This window comes from Podarcis raffonei, chromosome 2, assembly GCF_027172205.1.
Source record: "Podarcis raffonei isolate rPodRaf1 chromosome 2, rPodRaf1.pri, whole genome shotgun sequence".
Classification (NCBI taxonomy): Eukaryota; Metazoa; Chordata; class Lepidosauria; order Squamata; family Lacertidae; genus Podarcis; species Podarcis raffonei.
In genome coordinates this window covers 72,906,449-72,926,622 of record NC_070603.1, presented here as the reverse complement: position 1 = coordinate 72,926,622, position 20,174 = coordinate 72,906,449, and the positions used below count along the sequence as shown (strand labels likewise).

Genomic DNA, 20,174 nt, shown 5'->3' with positions numbered 1-20,174 from the left:
TAAATCAGTATCGTAAAGTATTTAAAGGTTGCTTTTTTAAATGTGTGGTGGTGAGAAAACCTTTAGCAGAGATTGGCTGAGCTGCTGTAATGCTTAGGAAGGAGCAGTCAAAGCAGAAGGTACTTCCAAAGGGGGAAATGTCTGTGTCTCATGAAGCAGCAGATTAAGGGAAGGTGGGATTGGAAAATAAAGCAGAGGGGAAGTAATGGCTAAGACATAGTTGTCAACATTTCCCTTTTTTTAAGGGAAATTCCCTTATTCCAAATAGGATTCCTCGCAAGAAAAGGGAAAAGTTGACAGCTATGGGCTAAGAAAATCCAAGGAAAGAGGAGGAGGAGGATTCTGAGACAGGAAGGGTGGGCTGGTGGAAAGATGTGCATGACCAGGAACTTCAGCAGCAAGGAAAGCAGAAATTCACCTAGCCTGATTTGAAATACCCAACCATATCTTTGGCTGCAGGGCTCTAAAGTCCAAATCTAAAGTGTCAGAAAATGTAGATACTGCATATGAAGGACTCCAAAAGGGAATGAGGATGGGTGGTATGTTTTGTGGGCATCGTTCATTGTGTTTACTTTTGCTTCGAGCAACGTGAAAAGGGAGTGTGCGATTCAGGTTTCATAAGTGAGAGGTTAGTGGGCAGATAGTGTTGCCCTGTGATGGTGTGATAGTGTTTTGGTGCTTTCAAATTCTACGGCTGTTTTCACACTGAGCATTTACTGTGAAATAGCCTTGCTTTGTTTTCTCACTTTTTATGGAACAACTGCATGACATCATGAACAAAACACACTGCTCTTAATGGTTTTTTCAGAGCTAAGAAAATCCCAAGTATTTTAACTTCATGGAACAGCTCCATAATTTCCCCAGATGTAGAATAAATCAGGCAGCTATTCAGTAAATTTTGGGTCTGTATAGATTGCTCTTGCCATTTTCTTCTCTGTGGTTCATCTCTCCTTTCTAGAAATCAACTCTGTCTCGCTAAACCTTGCATTCCCTCCCCCCTGCCAAACAATGCTTTTATTTCACACAAACACACAATATGGTCCTTCTAAAAATTATCCCCAACATTTATGACTGGGGAAAGAAGGAAAGCCCACTTGGCTGCAGAATGCTTTTTGAATTCCAGAAGTCTGGAAGCAGAGTCTTTGCTATTCCTCTTGAAGCTCAGAGCAAAACAGCAATGCTTGGCCGCTGCTAAATCATCCGTGTCTGGAAGCATCATATGATTCCTGATGTGGATAGAGTATAAATGAAGAGGGAGCTGAGGAGCTGAAATCAAGACATGAGCATTGCTATGGAGAACAGAAAAGAAGGGAGTGGGGGGTCGGTCATCCTGGTCCAGTATGGGTCCTTCCAATGGACCAGTCTCTTCCTTTTCCTCTGCAATGATGCCTGAAGCTTATCTGAATCATTCAGATCTTCTTTCTCTTGTTGTTCTTTCACACTAATCACAGGCTTGAAAGCCCTATGCAAGCAGGCTTTGTCTATCTCATGCTTTTACCCAAGCCCACACTGGAGTTTGATGCTGAGGAGCCTCTGGCCTGGAAGCATCCTGCAAAGGTGCGCTTCTGCGCAGCTAAGCAGGATCCCGTGCAGCTTTGTAGTATCATATTTAGCATGTCCCCTCCCCATGCCCCCTTAGGGAACCATAAAGGTTAATAGCTCATTACTGAATATTTATTTCTAGTGACGTGAGTCAGGATTTTGACAGGAGCTTCCCCTCTGGGTTGCTGATTCATTTTTCACTCTGTATTGCGCAGAGAGCACAGAACAGTGTGTCAGTGCCATCTGGTGGGTTTCTCCCAACACTGTAGGAGCCCATTATCTCTCAAAAGTCCCTGATGTCACCTTGAGAATCTTACCTGACTATTTCTTTATATGTGACACGCAATCACATCTATCTTTCCCCCATGGGTTATTTGTGTCTGTGTGCGCATGATTGTTTTCCTTTGTATGGAGGCTGCGGATTTAAGCAAAAGGACAGCAAAGAGAGATGTTTCTTAACCCTTTCCCCTTTAGCTGTTTTTCCCAGTCAAAATCTCCCCACTGCCTCCCCCCCCCCCCACTTGCTGAGAGAAGCCAGCTGGAGGGAAGAGGGTTGTCTGCAATCCCTTCCACCCCCATGCCTGTTTCTTAGGTTAAAAACAGAAGGAAAATATACATTCCAGTGGGATCTCAGCCTTCAGTTCATGAAACACAGGAGCTCATTTTAAAAAGATCTTAGGTCTTCCTCTCCACCCTGTGGGTCCATAGGTAGTTGATGAGAGGGGCAGCTTAAGTGGTGTTGTTGTTGTTGCTGTTGTTAACATGATCCTAAACCTCCGCTGCCTTGTGGGATATCTTCAGGAGAAGAAAAGGCTAAGGAGTAAACCCTACACAAGTGGAGTCCCTACAACAGTAGGATGGCACCTTGTATGCTTCCTTCTGGCAACTCCTGCAACCAAGCTGGTGACAAACATATTGCTCTGCTTTCTTTTGGACCACATCAGTGAGGCCGAGAAGGGGAGCTCAGGACCTCCATGCACAAATTGTCGGCTCAGTCTGCTGAAGCCTATATTCACATGCTGGGGAAGTCCCTAACTCACTGAGGGTTTGAGACCCATTGGCTACCCTCACCTGGTTTAGCCAACCGGTCAAAGCCATTCCGAAGGTGTGGCTGCTGCCACAGGCTGACAGCTTCCAGGAACCATAGGGGAGAGCTGAGCAGAGGGTGGGGACCAAAGGTGGACAAGCTACCCCAGAACGAGCATGATGTGTGCAACAGTTTCACTTCACCCCTGGAGGCACACTCCATTGTCTCTCAAAAACAGACGGATGCCAGCAACAACAACAATATCCCTGACTGCAATGGCACATCATTGCGTGCTGTTGCTTGCAGAGCCATCTCCACTTCCACTCTCAATGCATGTGGCTGCAGTAGTGCATTCTGCCTTCTCAAAGCAGCTAGTGCCAGTTTAAAAAGAAAGAAGCAAAGGCAAACCAAAATCATGAAATTCAGTGGAAGTGGATTTCGAAGCAGACCATGTCCCAAACTGCATGCTAACCTGGGAGGTGTTGACCAGATGAGTCCACTTTGAGATTCAGGCCCACCAAATTCCACAAGCATCCCTGGCTGCCTCTGCTAAAAAGTGATGCTTTAAGTCAGTAGTTCCCAATTAGCTAAATAATGTGGACCCCCTGTTTTCCAAAAGCCAAGCCCTGGACCTTTGAAGATTTTAATATCTCTCTGGTATTTTTTGTTATGTGAATGGTGCCACAGTCTCCCCCCCCCCAGGTGGGTTATGTGGACCCGACCCCCGACCCCCGTTGCAATAGGTGGGTATCAAGTTTCTCTCTCTATATATAGCTAGTCCTGCTGTTCATAACAGCGTTGGGGAATAAATGGTGTCTGTTTTTATCTTGACAGATAGTAGTGGTGCAACAATCAATATGTTTGGAAGGCAGCTGTCAGTCTTGATATGGATTCTCGTACGGGTGGATACAGCGTGTCAGCTGTAAGCACCTGCATGGAGGTTTACGATCCCTTAAATGTCTGGGCAGCCATGCATCTTAGCATGTTATTTACGGTATATGAGTGCTCACCTATTATTAAAATCATAGAATTGGAAGGGACCTCAGGGGTCATCTAATCCAACCCCCTGCAATGCAGGGATCTTAAGTAAAGCAGCCATGACAGATGGACATCCAACCTCTGCTTGAAAACCTCCAAGGAAGGCGAGTCCACAACCTCCCAAGTGCCTTCAGTATTGGAAGCCCATTTTTTGAGAAGTCTAATTGCCAGGGAGGGGGCAGATTCTCATTAGAATTGTGTGCAGTTCTGACAAGAATCCTCCCTGCAGTGGGACAAGGGGGGAGGGCTTGTGCAGCGCCTAGGAGAGAGCCGGGGATGAGGAGAGGCAGATCAGCTGAATGGAAAGATCCTGCAGGACACCCATTCCTCCCTCGCTATCAGCATGTATGTAAATATGTTTGCTCCTCTATGAATACCAATATAGCCACGCAGATGAGTGTGCAAATTAAATGATAACGATGGTGTACATATGCCTGGACTTAGGCATGCATGCACACACAAAACATGGCTCTGTGTGTGTCCATTGCTGACTTCGGGTACTCATTTGTGCAGATGCCCCATCAGCATCACTCCTAAATCAGCTAAGTAAATGTCCTTTTCTCTCAGTTAAGCTTCAAATCACCAAGGCCATCGTACAGCTTTGAAACGCCGCCACCCTCACTTCTTTTCCTGGCTGCACACTGCTCTGTTTAAAGATGAAAGCATCTTTGGAAGGAGAAGAAAAAAGTGTGGGGAGCTGCAGGGCATAGCAGATAATTATGTGTACAGTTGGAGCTTGTTCTAATGAAGCCTTCATCCTGCGTAGAACATCTGCTGTCCCCCACAGAGAGCACCACCTAGAGACCTGTGAGAGACTGCGCATCAGGCCAACATGCGCACTCCCCCTTGGCTTGCTTCTAAAGCTCCGGTGGGAATTGCCAGCAAATTGACCAGCTGATTCCTCTTTGTGCTTTGTGGCATGCTGCCCTCTTTCATTCAGCAGCATCCTTAAGTACCTATTCATCTCTTTGTAGGGCCAGGCAGCCCGTTTGAAACCTCCTCCGACAAAATGTGGAGGAACGGAACCTGTGATTCTTCAAAACGAACCACAGTTAGAAATTCAGTGCCAAGCTCACCCCACCCCAAACACACACAGAGAGAGAGAGAGAGAGAGAGAGAGAGAGAGAGAGAGAGAGAGAGTTCTTAAAGTAAATGTAGATGGCAACATGCAGCAGGAAAAGTATGGTTTGGGTTTTTTATATTTTAAAAATCTGTATATGTAAGAAAATGGATGGCTACCAAAATACTTGTTTCCCCCAGCCCAAAGGCTTAAACTTTTTGCAAAGATGGTTTCAGCCAGTTGCAGATACATTACATCTCATTTGCACACCAACCTGAAAGCCTCTGTAAATCCAACCTTTAAGACATTACAGATTTAAAGAAAGGCAGGAGGGGTTTTAGATAGGAGTAGGGATCGGTGAATATGCCCTTTTTAGCTTCTCTCTGTTTCTCAATTTTTTCAGTTTTAAGTTCTGTTCTCCATATTTCTGCATATCATTTTGCAATAAAAAAAGTCATGAAAATTCACTTTCAGTGTGATTTTCTCCTATTGTACACATTTCATACTCAATTTTGCCTAGGGTGCACATTTTTGCGAAGCAATTTCCCCTAATGTAACATTGTGTATATGTTATTTCCACTAATATATACATTTATGTGCACGTTTTACACAAGTGAATGCATTTTTGTGCACATTGCTTGGCTGATGAACTGCATTGCAAAATTTGGAAATGTTCAAATTTCAAACAGCGCCTGTGTTTCGGTCCACATCTTGTTTCAGAAAGTGCAAGTTAGGTAAGTGGACATTTAAATGCAAACTGAATTGACTTTTCTTCACCATCCCTAGATAAATGTTATTTGCTGTTCAGGAGGGCTGCATTATAAACCCCGAAGTACAGTGGCTAACACTAAAATGAGTTTGTTTATGAAGAGAAACTAACCAGATGAACAAAGGGCCATAGGAAAGCATGGAGGTGGTCCTGCTCTGTTAACAATCTTATGAACATGCAGTCCATCCTGCTCATTCCATTTCCTACACAGGCAGAGCAATTCTAATCCTGCCCGGGGAGCAACCGGGCAGACATAAGTGGCAGCTTTATTGCTGCAACCAACCGCTGCCACTCATGCCAGGCAAGGCAGAAGGTGAGGACACACACACACACACATCCTGCTTCAGCTTCTTGCCCTCACCCCTGTGCCAGAATGCCCCTTTTAAAAGATTTCCACTGGCTACTGCCCACAGGAGAACTTCTGCAGGTAACACAAACCTTGGGTTCTCAAATTTCAGCAGTGCCCTGTGCAATGCCAAAATCCCCCCCCCCTTCTTGCACTCCAGTCTAAATCAAGATTTCAGCATCCCTAAAGCTTGGTTCCCAGTGCGACAGATCCAGTTGTGCTCCCCTAAATCTGCCTCTGTTCCCAGCCATCAGGTTGAAGCTCACTGCCAGCCTAACCCCCCACCCCCACCCGCCAACAATATCGGGGATTAATATTGCGCTGTCACTCTCATTTCATTGGCAACAAAATGCTAAGTTCATATGAGCTTCATTCGGATTCATACAAAGCTGCTGTAGTCATGTATTGCACAGTTAAGCCAATCTCAATGTGGTTTAAATGCTGTGCAGTGCAGTCCTGTGCACATCTGATAAAAAGTAAGCCCCACTGTATGCTCAACATGGCTTACAACAGGAACGTTGGTGCAAGACTGCAGCTTAGCATTCAACCTAGGAGCCCTGGAAATGGCAACTGCTTAAAGAACTAGGGATCTCTAATAATATTTTCACAGCACTCTTAGTAAAATAAATATTTCATAGTTTTCTGAGGTAAATGATGGTGGATATAAATAGTTGGATATCTGTCTACAACAGGCATGTCCAACTCCCGAGAGACTACGATCTACTCCCCCTTTTAAAAAAAAAACAACTGGCAGTGATCTACCCATTGGATTGACCAAAGCTGTTGAGCTTTTTTGGGAGAGGAATACCCAAAGTAGATCTCAATCGACCTGTTGGACATGCCTGGTCTACAATTATAATGCAGATATATATCCTTAATCATAGGTGTTTTCAATGCTTATTTTATTTAAAAACAAATGAGGTGCCAGTAATTATATCTTGATAAATGTCCTGTGGGTGCCAGCACAAAATGTCTGCCATGGGCAGGAAAATAAAAGAGGTGACAATACTTGGTATCAGTGAGTACTGAGTACTGTCACCGAAAAGCACTGGGTGTAGCCATTAACTGGTAATGCACAGATTATTCACTGATGAAAGAAAAGGCATCAGTGCTAATTTATATGAGCAGACAATCTGGCAGGAGCGATAAATAGTTTTACACAGCCTTAGAAAATATCTCTTGGCTACTGTCACCCAGCCAATTGTGACAATTTTATTGTACAATATTAGTTGCTTAATTCTTACCACCTTTAACACCTATTAGAGCGGATTCGCTCAAAGACATACCACAGCAGAAACAAACATTGATGGCATTTAATCATCCTGTCTCTCAGTGGAGCCTTATATTAGCAAGAAGCCATTTGTGTTTCTTTCATTGATGCACAAACGAGGCAACAAGTATGCCCATCAAATAATCACACTTAACTGGACTCTCAGCTGCCTTAAGTCTCTAGTCCAATTATGGGAGCCTATGATTAAACTGCCTGTCATCAAAAACGTCAGATTTCATCTGCCTGAGGTCTCCGAGAGAAGCAGATCAGGCAGAGTAATGGAGCCATTTATATCCCAGATCTGAAGCATTTGCTACAACATAGAAATTAGTGTAGTAAAGCCAGGCTGCCATGAAGCAGTGCCAGATGTTAAGTTATTGGCCTCATTTGTGCCTACGATTAAGTATGGTTTTTAAGAGCTGTATGCATCTACTTGTCCGTCTGGAATAACCAAAAATACAATATGTGCCTGGCTAACCACAGCCTCAGATGCACCACACAGGCACTTTATGCTGTTAAGTGTTAAAATAAACACCCCGACTGCATGCAGGGAGAGTTTGGAAAGTTATCTGTGTAAAACCAAAGACGAATTGTTATAACCACAGTGTTTAATTTTAAAAATGCCCCAAAAACTGGCTGACTAAAAGCATGAGTGTGGGATTAGTAAACTGGTCACATATAATTATTTATTTTTACTTATTTATTTAATACATTTATATCACACCTTTTCTCCAGTGAGCTCAAGGTAATGTACATGGTTCCTCATTTAATCCTCATAACAACCCAGTTGTGGTAGGTTAGGCTAACTCTATGTGTGAACCACCCTGAGCTCCTTGGAGGAAGGGGAAGATGTCAAAATGTAAATTAAGTAAATTTTGGAGCCCAGTATTGAACTAAGTTATGGACAGAGAAGACCCATTAGAATTAATGGACCTAAGTTAAGTCAGACCAGGACTATCATTGGATAAACCCCAGGTCTTCTGATGGCCTCAGAAACTAGGTTCAGCCCTTTACCTTCATAAATATCTCAGTTTACTAGCCGTTAGTAAGAATTTCCTGTCACATGGCCAGCCACAGTGGCCACATATGAAGGACTCTTTACGGCAGGGGTAGGGAACGTGTGGCCCTCCAAATGTTTGCTAGACTCCAACTTCCATCAGCCCCAATCAGTATGATGGGACTTGTAGTCCGGCAACATTCCCCACCCCACTTTATTATTTGCCTCTGATGAACAACAATCACAGGTGACCAACTGTGTTGCTGTGTTTACAGGAGCAAGAAAGGTAGGATGTTCGTTTTCCAAGAATAGCAATCAACCCACAGGTCAAGTGTGTGATCTTGAAAGTGTGACACGACTTTCCCTTGACTCCCCCTCTCCCCTCTCTTTTCTGTTTGTATCTCTGCTTTTGTTCCGCTTTCCCCTTCTGCTGCCTATATCTCTCCCTCCTGTCTGTGATGCTGTTTTCCCTTTACATCTCTCTCCCCCTGTATTAAATCATCCGGAAATAATACATTCCCCATGCGCTTCAGGGCTGAAGCTCTTGCCTGCCACAGCGCCACACTTCACCATGGCAACCTGCAGGGAGGGTTAATCGATTTGGGGAAAGGGCGTGTTTCCTTCATGCTGACAGCGAGGGCTGATTGGCACATACTGTCCCTTAACATGCTTACAGAAGACAAACAGGTGGCAGATACAGCTCTCAGCACAATGAACTGCTGTCACCATTCGTTCCCCCAGCCCTCCCCACTGCTTACATGGCATTCCTGTAGGGATAAAGGGAGCAGGACCCCATGCACATTGGTACAGGGCTCCCCTACATCTCGTTCATTTTCCCTTCTTCCCTCACCTTTGTGGTTTTCAACACTAAATGTGCTCAGTGGCTTAAATCTTCCTCCTCAAGCTGAAGAAGTTATGGAATGAAGCAAAAAAGAACTCTGTCATTACTTAGTTCTGCCCTTGCTGAAATCAGTCTAATATTGGAAATGGCAGAGTATTGAGATTCCTTCAAGTGTGTGTGTGTGTGTGTGTGTGTGTGTGTGTGTGTGTTTCCTGCATTTCTGTGTAGGAATTTAAACTGAAGCATCCATGTGTGTGTGTGTCCCTATGAGTACACTCACTAGAAAGTCACATGTGGCAGCTGCTTACCAGCATGTTGGGTGTGTACACCATGAAATTTGTGAATATGCGTTGTCACACATCACAGTCTATGAGCATGGATTGCACGCTAATTCCTGTGCACACATACCTTCACCGTCAAACACAGATGAATGAAATGCTTTTGCCACTGGAATTTTCCAATATTTGTCTATTCAGTGCTGCAAGTGAGAAGGAGCCAATTACTAGAGTCTCACACTTCCTGCCCCTGCCCCCCCCCCACAAACACAGAGTATTTCAAGGATGGGATAACATTTTTGACAAAGCATCTAGCAAATGTTTGCTGTCCTTCTGACATTTGTTGAAGCCCAATCTCACACAACAAGGGCCTCAGTTATTTTAGAAACTTTTGCTCTGTTGAAGTATCTTTTGTGAAACACACAAAAGAAAAGGGGGGGACAAAATAAATTCATACATACATGCATACATACATACATATATACATACATAATTTTATTTGCATGCCATCTTTACATTCTCAAGGCGGCTTACAACATAAAAAATACTTAATTGCAACATAACAAAAGTAGTCATAAATAATAAATAAAACATCAAAAAATGCACAACTAGACTGAACCATTTCCACATAAATAAGATCTAAATAAAGATACAAAATATAATAGAAAAAATAGCAACAGCTCCCCTCCCACCCAAAAAAGACCCCAGCTCAAGAGTCTGTTCAGCAACCTCAGCCTTTGTTGCTGGAGTCAGACAGGGCCCCCCAAGTAGAAAAAGGCCAGCAAGGCAGGGAGCAGGACTTCCAGGACTCACAGCCAAAACCTTACCTGTTGCTTTTGAAAGGTTACACATGTGTGCTGGTCAAAGCTGGATGTTGAAATTCAGCTTCTGCATGACACCAAGAAATTTATGACTTAAGAGTTATCTTTTATCTCCCTGAATCAGATATTAGTTCTTTGTAATGATGCTGCTTCCTTTTCTGCCTGTATAGTAGCATACTGTGTGCATATTAGTCTATAGCAGGGCATTCAAGTTGTGGTGCAATGTTCCCTCTAGTGGTGGAGATTGTCTACACAGAGATCCGTAATTAGAGAATGGAACTCATGAAGCTGAATACCACCTTCAAAGTGCCAGATGTCCCTGTTAAATACTCAGGAGATACTTGACCCACTCTCAAGTCAGCACTGCAGTGGAGATGATTGGGAATAGATTTGTATCAGGGACGTGTTATATCCACTCAAGGATTTGTTCTGGAGTAATGGTAGAAATAGTATTTTGCAGCTGACCTGCATTTTCTGAATAGAAGCCAGCCTCTACAATTAAAATCTCAGTTTTCATAACACACAGGGAACAGGTTTTCTCAGTCTCCTGGGAATATATAGAATCCAGCAGCTCTTGACAGAGTTCTGGGTTCAACTGAGAGTTCCATTGGGAAGCCGGTGTTTCCATTTGCATCTTTCATTATATCCACATACAAGATTACTTTCTCCAAGGTTTTTTCTCAGCCTACAGCTCTCATTTTTACTACTTAACCTAATACGTCTTTACAGACTGACCTTGTCCTGAAAGAGTTCTCTTCTTCTGGGCTTCTGTCTTTAGAGGGCTTAGCCTTGCCTGTCTGAGCAACATCTCAACTATGATTCTATAGCTTTCCAGTCAGGGCCGGATCAAGATATTTGGCTGCCTGAGGCAAAGGACAAGACGACCTCTCCCTCAATTCCTGGAAGCGGAATCTCAGGTCAACCGTGGCAGCATCCTCCACTGCTCCTGAGGGAAACACACTAGATGAGGCGGTGCATGGCAGGCCACGTGTCACTCACAGCTCTGTTCTTCAACAGCTTGCCACTGCTTCCTCATCACCACCACCAACCTGCATCAGCCACCTGAGATGGCAGCCTCGCTTTGCCAGCCCTGTTTCAGTCCAGTCTCATAACATCTATCTTAGGAAAGAGATCTATGTTCAGTTTTGGGATGAGGCAAGTATTAGATAGGAGGAAGCTCAAAATGCAAACTGCCCTTGAACAGGGCGGCTTAATTCAAGTTGGATCCATCTCTCTTCCAGCATAGCCTGACTCAAGTCAGGGCTCACATCCCACCTCCACCAGGCTCTACTCTGCACACGTGGCCTCTCCTAGTGGGATAGAATCCCTCCTCTGCCTGTAACCCTTTCCTCAAGTTAAGGGAGTTTTGTTGGTTTGTTTGGGGAGCAGGATGAGCAACTGAACTGAACATGACAAGCATCATTCTACTTCAGTCAAGAATAATGTTGCAGTATACATCTGTTACTGTATATCACATACTTCCACAAGTGAATTAATCTGCGTGCTTTTCTCCTTCTGTTCTCTGCAGGAATATCTGGATGTTCTAGGAAGACCCATGGTCTTGGCAGGGAACAAAGCAAAACAGGTTCAGTGGACCAATGTCTATCGGGATGCTTTGGTAAGTGAAATAACTTTATGAGTTCCCACAACTGGTCTTTTGCTTTTCATTTCTTTTCTCCTGTTTGTAAGTTCTACCCATCCACTGCAGTGTAATTTGTCCTACTTAATTTATTTTATGTCACATACCTCTTCAGTGTCCCAAGTCTGACATTCCCAAGTTGGTATCTTCTCCAGTTTCCTTCAGGAAACAGGCTCTGCGGATTCCACTGTACAGTGGTATACACAAGACATAATAATTTACACCTCCCAGCCTGGCCCGTCTCCGTGTTTCAAGGCCATTGGTTTGCACAATATAATTGACAGTGGGCAATGGAATAAAAATCAAAGCTCCCTGTGACTTGTTTCAAGTTTTTTTTGGGGGGGGTGGGGTTTAAAGAGAGATTTGATCATAGATCTCCTATGTCACACCTATTTGACCCTTAGGAGTATGGAGCTATTTAGATAACTGTGTTTATCATATTTTCTTGCTTTTGACATTTGATAGGGTCTGGGCTTGGTCATAACAGGCACTCTGCCAGTGTTCAACCTCACTGAAGATGGCAGCAGTGAAAGGAAGGTATGTTTTCTTCCTGCAATATCCCCCACCCTGATTTTGACCTACTGCTGATACTCTTCTTGCTCATATCCACAACAGTTAGCCTGCTGTGAAGTATGTGTTTGTGTGACAGAGAGAGACTCTAGCATCCAAACAAAGGTTTGTTTTGTTCTTTGCCTTCCATGTAGATGTCACTGATACCTTTGAACAAAAAATGGTAGTCAATTGTGGAGTCAATTCAAAATCAGTCAATCTGAATCAGCCAAGTATAGCATCTCCCTGCCAAATTTTATGACATTCAAAAGACGTAAACATGGGCTAAGATTATAAATGATGGAGGGGCAGTTGGCTGGGATTTTTCCAGAGCAAATGCAAGACAGTCAGCCCACCAGCTGACCACCTTCTTGTCCTGTGTTTATTGTTTATGTACATCAGCATCATGCCTTTATGACCAGGGCTGCGTGCCAAACCAATATAGTGTTTATTTATTAAAATTTGTTAACTGGGAAGGTACCTGAAGTTAGGAGTGGCATAAATTCCTCCTTCAAATGACAGGTGAGCAGTAAGCATTTTAAAACATACTAGTGTGCGTATAATCTACAATACTGCACAAAGTAGAACTTCACCCAGTTATTTCTGTATTCAGTACCGTGTACTGTGTCAAAGTCCTGGGGTGGATAGTGCCCTGTAAAATCACTGGTTTGGGTGCAGCTGTATCACTGGAGGAAAAGAAAAGCTGCATCTTCTATGGGTCAACCGGTAGGAATGCTGTGCTATTGTTTAGAGAGTGATGGGTCAGAAACAGACATGGACACTAACTACGTATGAGATACAGAAGTGTGAATAGTGTAGGAGCTCCCTATGCTGCAGCATTGCTAAAGCTAGGTAGGGCACCGACCTAGAGGAGAGATCACTGAAATCTCCTTTCTGCATTCCCAGAGAAGAGCAGTTGGTGATGGTGGTAGTAGTAACAGTAACAGGAGGAACAATAATAACAATCTGCTAATGTAATTGGCAGAGCCACAGAACCACCCTGATGCTTGCGTCGCTGTAGCTTCCCTGGGCAGGACTCGGGTGGCAGAAAGGAGAGGACTGCACAGGCATGCTGGGGGAGTCCAGCAGCAACAGCAGTCTTGGAAAGTCAGCTCCAACACACTACACTGTGTGTTGTGTGTGTGTTCCCCTGTTTGGAGAAGTTTTCAATGTTTAAGGCTGTATTGTGTTTTTAATATTCGACTGGGAGCTGCCCATAGTGGCTGGGAAAACACAGCCAGATGAGCGGAGTATAAATAAATTATTATTATTATTATTATTATTATTATTATTATTATGCCTATCAGCTTAAGTATTTCTGTTGGATTTTCTCACCCTGCAATGGCACCTGAATTCCAAAACAAACAAGCCCCACTAGACTGAGCACTAATGTCTCCCTTCTCCCCAGTGAGTAGAATCCCAGCATGTGTCAGCAGCCTGTCTCATTTGCCTTATGCTTCCCAATTCATGTTTGTTTAGATTTATTAGCAGTAATAGACCTGCCATGGCATTCTATAGCTGCTTTTTGTTAAACAGCCAACGATCTGTTTCTCAACTAGGTAAGCGACAAGGCCAAAGACCAAGCCATTTATTCTCCGGGGAGCCCAGTTACTGCCTCATAAAGCAGCATGGCAACTCCATTGCAGTCATTATCCCATGGCGTGCAGTGTAGCAGTTGGTATTGTGGCTTTTTGCAGGTGCAGGCATCGGTGTCTCTTTAAGAGGAGAATGTACTTGTCTTAAAGAAGCATGTGGTTAGGGTAGAAGAGCCTGATAAGGGACTGACACTGATTTCAGGGCCCTTGTCAGTCACTGGATTCTGTTTACTGTTGCAATTAGTTTGCTTTTAGCAGTTTACAGCTCCCTCATGGGCTGAACCACTGAGCTGCTGGGGGGAGCTTCAGTTCTCAGTGAGCTTCCATCCTCCAGCTGAAACCACCTGGGCGGGCCATTGGATGCTGCTGGACAGGAAAGAATATAAGATGGCTTCCAGCTCCAGTTGAGCTTTGCTCAGTTGAATGTGTCCCACATCCAGCCAGCCAGCCATCCTGTTTACCTAATACCATGAGAGAGAAACTGTAAGGGTAGGTCCAAATGACACCGTGATTTGTCTACATTGTAATGCTTGCACAGTACATAAGCTGAGTTAGTCTTGGAAATGCTCAAGCATTTTGTGGATCGCCATGCCATCATTTTACTTCATTTGGGAAGGCTGTGCAATCCAGATGCGTGCATGTGAAAATTAAAAGGAAATCATATTGATTTTCCCATGTAAAAAGGGGGCTGCTGAGTCTTCTTATCATACACTCCCTGTGGTTATTTTAAATATTAGTTTAAAAATGAGTATATGTGTTTGTGAAAGAGAGAGAGAGAGAGAGAGATATTATTGAGTCTAGGTGTATAAGTGGGATGTCAGAGAAAGGAGGTTCAAATGTGAAACATTTGGAATAGTGAAGTGTCATCCCACCATCCTCTTCAACCAGGGATCTCCCTCATCTTGCACAAGTATTACACTTTTCCCCTGTATGGCTTGGCTATGACAAGTTATCTCCTGTCCTTCTCTTTATATCAAGGACATGGGGGCAAATAAAAAACTACATCACTATTGGATGGCATCTACGTTGTCCACGACTTCAGTCTCTTGAATATAACTGCTTTTGCTGCTTGTGTTTTTTCAGAACCAGCTCATCCTCGGTGTTGTGGGGATTGACGTGACTCTGAACGACATCAAGAAGCTGACGCAGCGATACAATGTGCGTAAGGAATGGATGCCTTCCCTCAGAGTGGCATTCTTCCACCCGCCAGTCCCTGCAAAGTCTCAGCTGTGATAAAGAGCAAGCGGGGGGGGGGGAGAGGCATCTTTGGGAATTAGCATGAGGTTCACATTTGCACAGAATTCTCCTTATTGCTTCCTGCACTCCAGTTCCAAATCAGCCCCACCTATCTGATAGTCATTGCTTCTTCTGCAGTGAGAGAATTGGGGGGGGGACCCTGTTTAGAAGGTCTTAGGTGTCTGTTCTGTGCTTGGGTTGATTAATGGAGGAGGGACAGAGGTCTGTAGAGATTATCTGTAGCAGTGGCATGGGAACTTTGATGCAATTCTGCTCTTTCATCTTGAGCTGTAATTTGTTTCTCTTGTTGTCCTCCCATCCAGTTAGGGGCCAACGGCTATATATTTGCTATTGATCTGAATGGATATCTATTGCTACACCCAAATCTGAGACCTCAGGTAAGTGCAGTTTTCCCCTCCTTTGAATAACCATTGCCACCCACCACCACCAAAAGATAAGGTGACTTTCCATCCCATTTACCCCACAAAATGAAAGTGTGTCTGTTTGGCATCATCTGCTCTCTGCCACCGCTTTTCACCACACCATTCACTCAAAGAACATTTCCGTAGGTCATTGCCATGTTTTCCTTCAATGTAATAAGCAGTGACTTGGTGCAAAATTCTCTTGCTATTATGCAGAGGGTCAATATACCTGCCTACAGCTGGAATGTTGTCTAGCTGCGAACAAATGATTAGGTGGGAATATTAGTGATGACAGTTTGACACCAGATTGAAAGTAGTTCCAAACAGCTATCACAAACAAGTGAACTGTCCATATTCAGCCACAGATTTGCCACCAAAAAGCAAACATGTGCTTTCTCTCTGTTGATGGTGGTGGTTATTATTGACCAACAGTCAACTATTTGCCTAATTGTTTAAATCAATATGTTGAATTCAGCCTTTTGCACTTAGCCAGCTCCTGCCCTTTCTATTTCTATGGCCCTTCTTTTCCCTACACCTTTCGTGAAGTTTCTTCTCTTCCATCCATCTCTTTTGGTACCTGCTCTCATGATTCCTAGCTCTTAACATCCCTAGATCACTACCTTTCCAGCCTCCCTGCAGCACACACCATTTTTTCTATCCTCCCACCTAATGTGGATACTTTTCTGATCTTGAACTATATTCACAGTCATGGCATAGACTCATAAAGCCTTCCCCTAAAGTCTGAACTAAGAGCAGAAACATGCTGTGATGTCACAGAATGTTCACTAATATTTTAACTGCTGAGAGGTTTGACTAGCTATTTCCAATCAAAATGTGAAATTCAGCCATTCTCACCTCCACTTTTCTTAGCAACATAAAAGAATCCTTTTTGCTTTAGACCCTGCTAAAGGGATTTCCACATTATTCTGCCTCCATGTCTTTCTCCTCAGCCATCCTGGGTTTCTCTCCAGAGCTCATACCTGTGCACAGCTCTTCCTGTCTCCAGCACCTCTCTGCGGTTTTTTGTTTTTATTAACCTTTCACATATACATTTTGCACTACTTTCATTTCCATTTTATAGCACTTCCTCATCAGTAGCTTAGTGATACAGGTTGGACTGCAAAAAGCTGGATTGCCCATATGTGGCAAGGGTGGCAAGATGCCAAACAGGATGGGATTCTTGTGCCTTTAAAAGTTTTGTGGAATAGAATGTTTCACTTTTCTCACCCTTGCATGATGACTATTAAAGATTAAAGATAATTTTATTAGGCCCACTCATTTTAAAAGTATGTTTTCTTACAAATATTTTATTTTATGTAAACCACTTAGAGGTGTTTTTTTTTATTAAGCAACATATACCGTATTTTTTCATGTATAAGACTATATTTCCCCCCAAATTTTTTAAGTTTAAAATTGGCGGTCGTCTTATACACGGAATGTTTAAAATATTTATTTCTTAATTTTGGGCTCAAAAAATAGGAGTCATCTTATACATGGGGGCATCTTATACACGGAAAAATATGGTAAATCTTGTTAAATAAAATAAAATAAATAAAGACACAGCAGCACTATTCTCTTTTGCACTATGTCCTAAAAAATAAGGTTACTAGGAAGTCTGGGTAAGGACTGGGATCTGGGCCTCCCTGCATTATCTGCCGCACCAAGAAAGTCTCCAGTTAGCTGTGTAAGCAGGGAGCCCTTCTGTATCTGGTAGTTCATCAGAATTATAGGCTGATACAAGCAAGCCATTAAAGGGCAAACCGAATGTTTTTCAAAAAGTGGGAGATTAAGACTAGGAGAAAACCCCATTGAACTCAGTGGGATGTGGGCAAGGAAAATCAGAGAGTGATTAGACATGCAAAGGATTGTCCTGTAAGGGTGTGCCAACAGATGGAGCATTTCCATCTGCCAATTCTCTGAGGCTAAATGTAGACCATCAACAGATTTCTCTGTGGCTGCATGTCTCACTCCTACCAGCTGCCTCCATGCGTGCCAAACACTCTGACCCAAGAGCCGGTGAGTACCTTGGGTGACAGCCAATCCGTTAGCAGAGGGGGAGGATCTCATCATCTCCCTCAACAACAAATTGCCCAGACTGATGGAAGGCAGCAGCAATAAGAGATTTCATATCAGCCAGAGGCATGAGTTGGCCCTGCAGCGGCTCTTGTCTTCTCAGGAGAGGAGGATTATGGTCTGTGGTGTTCAGCAAACAGAGAATCAGTATATGATCTGCAGGACTCCCATTGTGCAGTGTGTGTAGATGGGTACAGTCCGCGTCTCGCAACTGTGACTTCTCTGCTTGTTCGTTCTTTGCTTGTATTTGCACAACCTATTTGTTTTAACATGGCGGATGAATGATGACTGGGGAAACTGGGCAGGGCTGGTCCTAGGTGCTTGGGAATTAAATTATTCTAGAGTTCAGCTAATTATTCACCACTCCAACGCTGGGAGCCATTTGCTGTACTTAATGCGGAGCAGGAAATGGTGTTCTTGTCAGCCACAGAGCGCTAATTGCCACCTCTCAGGGACGTGATATATGGACTTCCCTTCTACTCCTGGCAGGTGTAGACAGGAATTAGCTGGCCCCTTTTTTATGAAATATTACTTCCTTGGGATATTAAACACGCACACAAGAAGGAGTGAGTGAGGAGCCCCAGGCTAATTTATCTCAGGGGACGCTCTACATCTATCAGGGTGGGGCAAGGAAAACAGGCTTCCAGCTCAGATACCGTTCAGATAAATCTATCATTAAGAGGCCAGCCAGGAATTAGGGCACTGAGAAATGGCAGCGATCAGAGTGAGATATGTTTCATTGGCAGAAACTTCCAACTCAGTTCATCAGTGTTATTAATAGGCAAGTGATGTGGCAGAGACGGACAGAAAGAGCACCAATTTATTCACTTGCCTCAGTCTCACTCTGATCAATAGCCATTTAAATTGCTCAGCAGAGTAGCACCACCACCACCACCCAAGACTTGATGCATTTTCTGTGCTTGGCCTGAACTCAGTCAACTTTTGCACAAGTATCTCTCTTCAGGTAGAACCACCATTTCATCTTGGCACACTCAGCCCTAGATAAATTACCTTTTTGTTGAATTTCTATACTGCTCTTCATCCAAGGGTTGCAGGGTTGTTCACAATATAAAAACACAAAACTATATAGCATAGTAACAAACAAAAACAATACCCCCCCCCACACACAAGCAGTTTAAAAGACCATAGATAATTTAATTCGCCAAAGGCCTGGGAGGAGGAGTGTTTTTTCCTGATGCCTAAATATAGGTAATGAAGGCACCAGGTAAGCCTCCCTGGGGAGAGCATTCCACAAACTGAGCTACCTCAGAAAAAGGTCCACTCTCATATTGCCACCCTCCAGATTTCTCATGAGGGAGGCCCATGAAAAAGGGCCTCAGATTATGATTGCAGAGTCCAGGTTAGTTCATTAACTTTGTATGTCCTTGCTATCAATGGGGGAGGGGGGAGGGGAGGCGCTTGAGGATGAGAGAGACCTTTTTTTTGGTGAATTCTGTGCTTCTATTTTCTCAACTGCAAAATGTAAGGAGGGGGGAGAATTCCAGGAACCTGTGACCCTGGACTTCCTTGATGCTGAACTAGAGGACGAGAACAAAGAGGAGGTAAGTGAAACCTTGGAGGTGGGGTCTGTCCTGTTTTAGGAAGTTAAGTCCATTGTTTTGGAAAGTGTGAATTATGTGGGTTCACCTTTAAATGTGAACTGAATCGAAGGTTTACCCCATCCTTATCAAATATATTCATGTCTGTTTTGCCTCATACCATAGTAATCAGTGATCAAACAGGGCTTCTTGCCCCATGTACACATGATGTGTATATAGGGAGAGTGTGCAAGCTGCTACATGAAAGTGTTATCTGCATAGGAATTGCCACACATGAAACAGCCCTTAGAGGCCTGGCCATGTATCCCAGGTTACAATCCTGATGCATTTTCACAGAACTTGCATATGGGATCTGTTCCTTGGCCAATGAAAAATGGTGCCCTGTGTTTATGCCATAACTGAGAGATTGCACAGGAAGAAGGGTAGGGAGCATCTTGGGGTATAAATCCTATCTCCATCCTTGAGACTAGTATTCTGGACTTTCTCAGCATCCACTTGGAAAACATGGGTAGAGAACTCTCATTTTAATTACCTATCTTAGAATATTAAAACAGTTTTCTAGAGAGGTAAGAAAGATGTCCTATTGCTATGTGCAACTTCTGGCACTCAGCCATGTGCAATGCCTCCTTTCACATCCTCCCCCCCCCCGCCCCCCACTCCAGATCCGGAGAAGCATGATAGATGGATTTAAGGATCAGCGATACATCAAGACTCTGGTCAAGTCCCAAGATGAGGTAAAAACTTGTGGTGAACTTTCAGATTGTTTAGAAAACATAAGAGTGAATTGGTCAGTGTAACCAGGAGTTTTAAAAGACTGGATCAGTTTGCCTGGTCCTTAGTAGAGAAGGCATGCATGAGGGTTGGGAGTAAACATAAAAACCCTTGAAGTTGACTTATATTGCGTTAACCCATTAGCCCATGTAGACCACTCAACTAGTGGGCCACAGCCTGATCCACTGTAGGTTGCAACAGAATCACTGCAACCATTCAGATATATGGGGAAAGTTTAAGAAATGAGTCCCCAATTGCATGTTTGGGTTAAAAGTGGGTCCCAGGTCTGAAAAGGTTGAAGGTGGTTTTCTTCTCTGCCTGGTAATGGCTTTCCAAGTTCTATA

The 20,174-nt window shown here is 43.7% G+C and overlaps 1 protein-coding gene across 2 annotated transcripts in view; it reads left to right on the top strand.

Moving 5' to 3' along the window:
- CACNA2D2 (calcium voltage-gated channel auxiliary subunit alpha2delta 2) overlaps positions 1 to 20,174 on the top strand; it is a 518,774-nt gene that overhangs the window by 454,639 nt on the left and 43,961 nt on the right. For both annotated transcript variants that reach the window (XM_053377415.1, XM_053377414.1), the window contains exons 15-20: positions 11,515 to 11,604; positions 12,091 to 12,162; positions 14,853 to 14,927; positions 15,329 to 15,403; positions 18,988 to 19,062; positions 19,722 to 19,793. In XM_053377415.1, coding sequence (XP_053233390.1) covers positions 11,515 to 11,604; positions 12,091 to 12,162; positions 14,853 to 14,927; positions 15,329 to 15,403; positions 18,988 to 19,062; positions 19,722 to 19,793 — 459 coding nt within the window. The remainder of the gene's footprint in view (positions 1 to 11,514; positions 11,605 to 12,090; positions 12,163 to 14,852; positions 14,928 to 15,328; positions 15,404 to 18,987; positions 19,063 to 19,721; positions 19,794 to 20,174) is intronic.